Raw genomic sequence first — 5,441 nt, 5'->3', positions numbered from 1 at the left:
ATCATGTAATAGTTGGCCAAACAATCACAAGCATTAAGAATAAATTGAAATACTCAGCATATATAGATTAAACATCAATTACTTAAAAATAAGACTGAGAATCTGAACATTCATAATCCGGCTACATCGTAGCCCTAGAAAGAGGAATTAGTTCATCTCTAAACAAAATAAATTCCTAAACAAAGTCTTAATCATTGGAAAGGAAAGAAAAGAACTAGTTTGGAGTTGAATTGAAGCGTCTCTGTCTCCGGATTTGAGCCGTTCTTCTTCTCCGTACCCAATTCTCCTTTTCTTCTCTTGAATCTTCTCCCAAAAGCCAGCCGTCACTCTGGGACGATATTCTTATTGACTATTGTATTACTTGATTGCGATAACGTATACTTGTGTTACGATTTTTCACAACAATAACCGGTGACTGTTGTGATATCAGCGATTACCAATTGATAACTGCCCGTATCTACCTAGATATCGATATTGGGCACTGATGTTACTGATATCGGGCACTGATATCAGGGTATCTAAGCCAATACCGACTGAAAGCCGCAGATACCAACTGAAAACTGCCAATACCGGTGGCACCACGACCATTGTCGTCCTTAGAACACTTGAAAATCATAAAAAACCACAAAATTCAAACACAGATCAGAGGGAAAAAATCATAAACTAAACTGGGAAAAAAAGCACAAATAGATCAACAAAAAAAAAAAGACGAATAAAGTCACGAAAAAAATTGGTCCTCAATCTCTCTAAAGAGGAAATCTCGGCACAACCATCGTGGAGGAGATTCGTTCCGGAGATAGGGGAGATTTGATCTTCGTTGCCGTCGCATTATTGCGCGGGGGAGATCTTCACGGTTGTTCGACTGTGCAAGGGAGAAACCGGGATCACACTCATGGTTATGCAGTTGTATCGCAAGTTGGTGGAGATCTTCTTGAGCTCCATCTTTCTCTCTTTCTTCCCAACGCTGTTACCAATCTGACTTAGGGAGGATGTGCTGACGATGAACCATGAGATCCGTCATCAGAAAGTATGGGCGGCGATGGCAGATCTCTAGAGTAATTGGTGGGACTCTTTTTCACGGTCCCGATCTTGCACCGGGAAAGATACACATTTCAATGGCAACGATGTTGGGCTCCGACAACAAAATTACATCGACGAGCGATGGTGCTCGATGACAAGAGCAAAGTCGAGAAGAGAGAAGGGATGATTGAGAAGTGAAAGGGGAAGGTGGGAAGACGGCTGGAATTGGGAGACGAGAGAGAGAAAAAAAAACGCAACCCAATTCATTTTAGGATATTTTAGTAATTTTGGTCTAATACTTCCTCTGCCAGGTGGTAGAAAAATTAAGGACTCGTTCAGTTCGCCAATTTTAAGGAGATGTTTGTTTCCTGTATTCGTTATTGATGCTGAATCATAATTCATGGTTCTCTACAGTGATTTTCTTTCACAAAAAACACACGTAAAATGAAAATAGTTCTAAATTATGGTTCTGAATCTACGAACCAAACATCAACACATTTTTTAATTCAAGTTAAGATATCACTCTATATGAGAACTTTTAACTATAACAAAAAAAAGTTAGATGTGACTTTATAGGAGAGCTTTTCAATGTAATAAAATTATAATTAAAAACTCAATTCGGTGAAATGAATCATAAACAAAAGTCGATCAACCACAATTTGTTGTGGCAGGAAAAGTAAATAGCTCATAATAGACCTTCGAGCTGTAAGGCCCATCACAAGTCTTTATTCCTTTAATTTTATGGCGTTTAATTAGATGTTGTGGTTCTTTGGTTTTTCACTTTATTCTATTGTCGTTTGTAATGTTGCCAATTTTCTATTTCAAAGTCTTTTGTATTGTTTATAATTGAATCTTGTCAGGTGTTGCATAAATCTATTATGTTGTAGTGGCGAGATGGACATGATCGATTTCTTTACAACCAAACAATTCAAATTGCGAAAGAAAATTTATAAGATATGAGGACTTACCATGAAAATATTACTCTTCCGCATAAATAAAAAAAATACACTACTTAAAGTTGCTAATTTATTTACACCTTTTGTTATGCCTCAACAAAGGAATAAACAGTCCAATAGAGAGACCAAATCAAAATATATTGGCCGAGAAAAGAAAATCGTAATAAACAATCATCAAGAACCATCAGCAATTTGCTTATAGTGATGTTGTTTTTTATTTAATTTTCGTTTGCGGTGATGTCATTATTTTAATTTAATGTCGTTTTTGTTATAATTGCTATCTCGACAATTGCTGTCGTTTCTTCATCCGTTTGGCCGTTAGATAGTTTATGAGAATAAAAAGTCATTGGGAGTGGCTTTGCAATATTGGAATAATTATTCTTGATGAAGCTCAAAGAAGCGATACATATAATACTTAAACAACCACGGAAAAAACTGTATACACAAAAAAAGTAAAAGAGAATATATCTTTCTCGAAGAAGGAAAAAGAAAAAGTAAAATAAGAACATACGTTTGTTACGACAAGAAATTCCTTCCTCCTGCACTAGACATTTTCTTCAACTTTAGGCTCTGTATTTTTCCCTCATGACTAAACGAAGTTGTCTTTTTATTTTTTTATTTTGTTTTTATTCTTACTCTGATCGTTATGATGAAGGAAAAATACAAAGGCTTAAATTGAAGAAGAAGACTTTTCCGACATGCACCAACCTTTCCCTTTATATATTAATTGATTTCGTATATGCACATATACATATACATATATATATATGTATATATATGTATATATATATAAGACCCCCAAACATGTGTACTCCATTTTTTTTTCCCTGCGTTGATCACGTCGTCTCTTTCGTTTCTTATAGGGCAGTTTTTATTATTATTATCCTCGTTATGGTTTTGGGCTAATTTCACTTTTCACCTTTTTTAATAGTAAATGGGTTAATGTCGTTTTTGGCTCCTGAACTATATCGATCTTTTATCCTTTGCACTCTCAACTATATGTTGTTTGTCCCATCCACAAACTGTATCAGTGTTTCTTTTCTCTATGCACCGTTTTTATTTCACACATTACGTAAGAACTTTCGACATCAAAGGTGAGAGTATTACATAGAATCTTTTTTTTTTTTTTTTTAATAAGCAAAACATTATTAGAAAGATAAGGATAATAAAGCATGGTAGTACGACATATTCCTTTATCCTCTCTATCTCTTATTTAAATTATTAGGGACTCCTTCATAATACGAACAAGCTACTGATTAAAAGGACGTTGATTGTAGCAATCCAAATTGTCTCCGTAGTTGACTCCCAAGATGTCACAGTATTTCTTGTAGAATCCAATTCTGTTCTCAACCGTGTCCTTTTGACCTTGTCCACATTCGACGCCACCATTGATTATGTTGGTGATCACACCGTAGCCCGGGACTCGATTCGCCGAACGATCAGCATCGGAAGGTGTCCAGTTCCCAATGATGACGTCGTGGCTTGACGGCTTATTATCCTGCGGGGTCATCCAGAACCATATGGCTGTCTTGAATGATATAATAACATCTGTGGCAACTAAGTCTGGGTTGTTTATCAAGTCAACCCCAATTGCTTGACCAGCTTGCTGATAATTGTAGTCACTGGAACAAATTAAATCAACTGGTTAAAAAATTATAAAAAGCTAAACACTTCTATTTTTTTTTTTTTTACAATTTTCCAATGAATTAAGCAACGAATTATTACTATTCAATGAACACAACCACACAAGTTTATTAAATTAAAAGCTAGCATATGATCTTCTTTGTTTGTAGATGTATTTCTGTATTAGATAAGTAACATCAAGAAATTCATGTAATTTGATCAGAAAGAGGGATATCAAATGTATACTGCGCTGTTTTCTCTAATGTCAAAATTAATTTGAATTTATGTTCAAATTTAATGATTTAAACCTATAAAGTAAACTTATATTATTTGAACGAAATTTAATAATTATCATACTTACTGAGTCAGTTGGATAGGTCCTCGGCCACGATAAAGATCATTATTACCGATTTCTGTCACAAAGCAATAACCCCATGCATATGGACCATCTGGTGCACTTAGCCATCCTCCTATAGAAAAGTATAAAGATAAAAGAAATAAAATCCTTAGCCTAACAAACACAAACCACACCAAATTCATAATGAAAATAACAACCACTCTTGTGTGTTTGGAATGTAAAAATCAATTATTAATCCGTCTCCTAACAACTTAAATAAAATTAACTATGATATTTACCATTGGTTTCATGCGAGGTTTGGCCAAAGAAAGCCGCGAGCTCCTTTTTTTGAGTGGCATCATCACCGGTAGTGCCAAAGCCAGAGAAAGAGCTTGCCGCAGCGAGGAAAGCCTTGTAGGTATAGAACCCGTTACTGGGGCACTGTCCATCATTCCGGTGCTTAAGCATTTCCTCAAAAAGGGACCCCGTAATAATGCTTCCAACATCTCCAAAGGCTCCTACTAAGAAGGCTAAGGACAACAGGACAATTATAGAAACGCACGGTTTCATTTTTTAATTTTCTTTTAGTTTGTATTTGAAATGAGAAGATAAAGGAGGGAGGTGTATTTATAGATGATATCTACGTCAAGAAAGGGTCATAGGTTTTTAATATGTTTATGAAATTATGATGTTCTCTCTTTGTTTTTCTAACCGCTAAAACACGTCAAGGTGATTAAAAGTCTAGCAAGAATCCGTGGCCAATACTCATACGTACGTACTGAATTTGTGGAACAGTGACACATATCAAGAAGTCGATTGATTAATAGGGATCATATTCCAGAGTTTATTGGCAGAGTCGGGAATTTATTTTCTAAAATTGAGATGAAGTTTTAGAACCAACTGTTACCGAAAATCGTAACGCAAGTGTATGTCATTATTAACAAGTAATAAAAGAGTTAGTAAAGTTTCATTCCCATAAAAACTGTGTTAATTATAATTAAGTACCAAAGGTTAGTCCAAAATATTATTTGAACGATCAAAATTAAGATGAAACTAATAAACTAAAAGAATAACAAAAATAAAATAAATATCCTAAATTATTCAGGTCTATAACTCACCAAAATTATCATATATGAAAATCTTATTTAAATTAATTATGTTTATTTTCAATGCTGATAGTGATTTTTTTAAATTAATCATTAATCTTTTTCAAGCGTCAATAATCATACCCCAAACATACAGATCCTATATTTCGTACAATTTCAGAACGTACGAATATTGACCATGAATTCTTGGTAGACTCTAAGGGCTTGTTCTTTTGATGTTTTTGAGTTAAGTAACTTGAGTGTAGATTTTGAGTTGAGTTTGAGTTATAACTTGAATTGAAGTTGTAATTTGAGTTTGTGTTTAGTTGTGTACATTTGAGTTATGGTTTGAGATAAGAATCTTTTTTGAGTTTGTGTTTGAGTAAGTTAAAACTTGAATTTGTATTTATATAGTATTTT

At 34.3% G+C, this 5,441-nt stretch overlaps 1 protein-coding gene across 1 annotated transcript; it reads right to left on the bottom strand.

The window, feature by feature from the left end:
* Positions 1 to 3,009: 3,009 nt before the first annotated feature.
* On the bottom strand, positions 3,010 to 4,585 carry LOC21411796 (acidic endochitinase Q). The gene is made up of 3 exons (XM_024177027.1): positions 4,236 to 4,585; positions 3,961 to 4,069; positions 3,010 to 3,598 (listed from the first exon to the last, which is right to left on the bottom strand). The coding sequence occupies exons 1-3, from the start codon at positions 4,504 to 4,506 to the stop codon at positions 3,226 to 3,228; spliced, it is 753 nt and encodes a 250-aa protein (XP_024032795.1). The 5' UTR covers positions 4,507 to 4,585; the 3' UTR covers positions 3,010 to 3,225.
* Between the last annotated feature and the right edge of the window lie 856 nt (positions 4,586 to 5,441).

This window comes from Morus notabilis, unplaced genomic scaffold (assembly GCF_000414095.1).
Source record: "Morus notabilis unplaced genomic scaffold, ASM41409v2 Scaffold384, whole genome shotgun sequence".
Lineage (NCBI taxonomy): Eukaryota > Viridiplantae > Streptophyta > Magnoliopsida > Rosales > Moraceae > Morus > Morus notabilis.
Note: the sequence above shows the minus strand (reverse complement) of the source record. Positions and strands in the feature narration are given on the sequence as shown.

Excerpts from the sequence above, each read along its gene's own strand:
- LOC21411796 (XM_024177027.1), bottom strand. The coding sequence starts at position 4,506 with ATGAAACCGTGCGTTTCTATAATTGTCCTGTTGTCCTTAGCCTTCTTA. Across the intron at positions 4,070-4,235 it reads AACCTCGCATGAAACCAATG|GAGGATGGCTAAGTGCACCA; the intron begins GTAAATATCATA and ends ACTTTTCTATAG. Across the intron at positions 3,599-3,960 it reads GGACCTATCCAACTGACTCA|TGACTACAATTATCAGCAAG; the intron begins GTAAGTATGATA and ends AATTTGTTCCAG.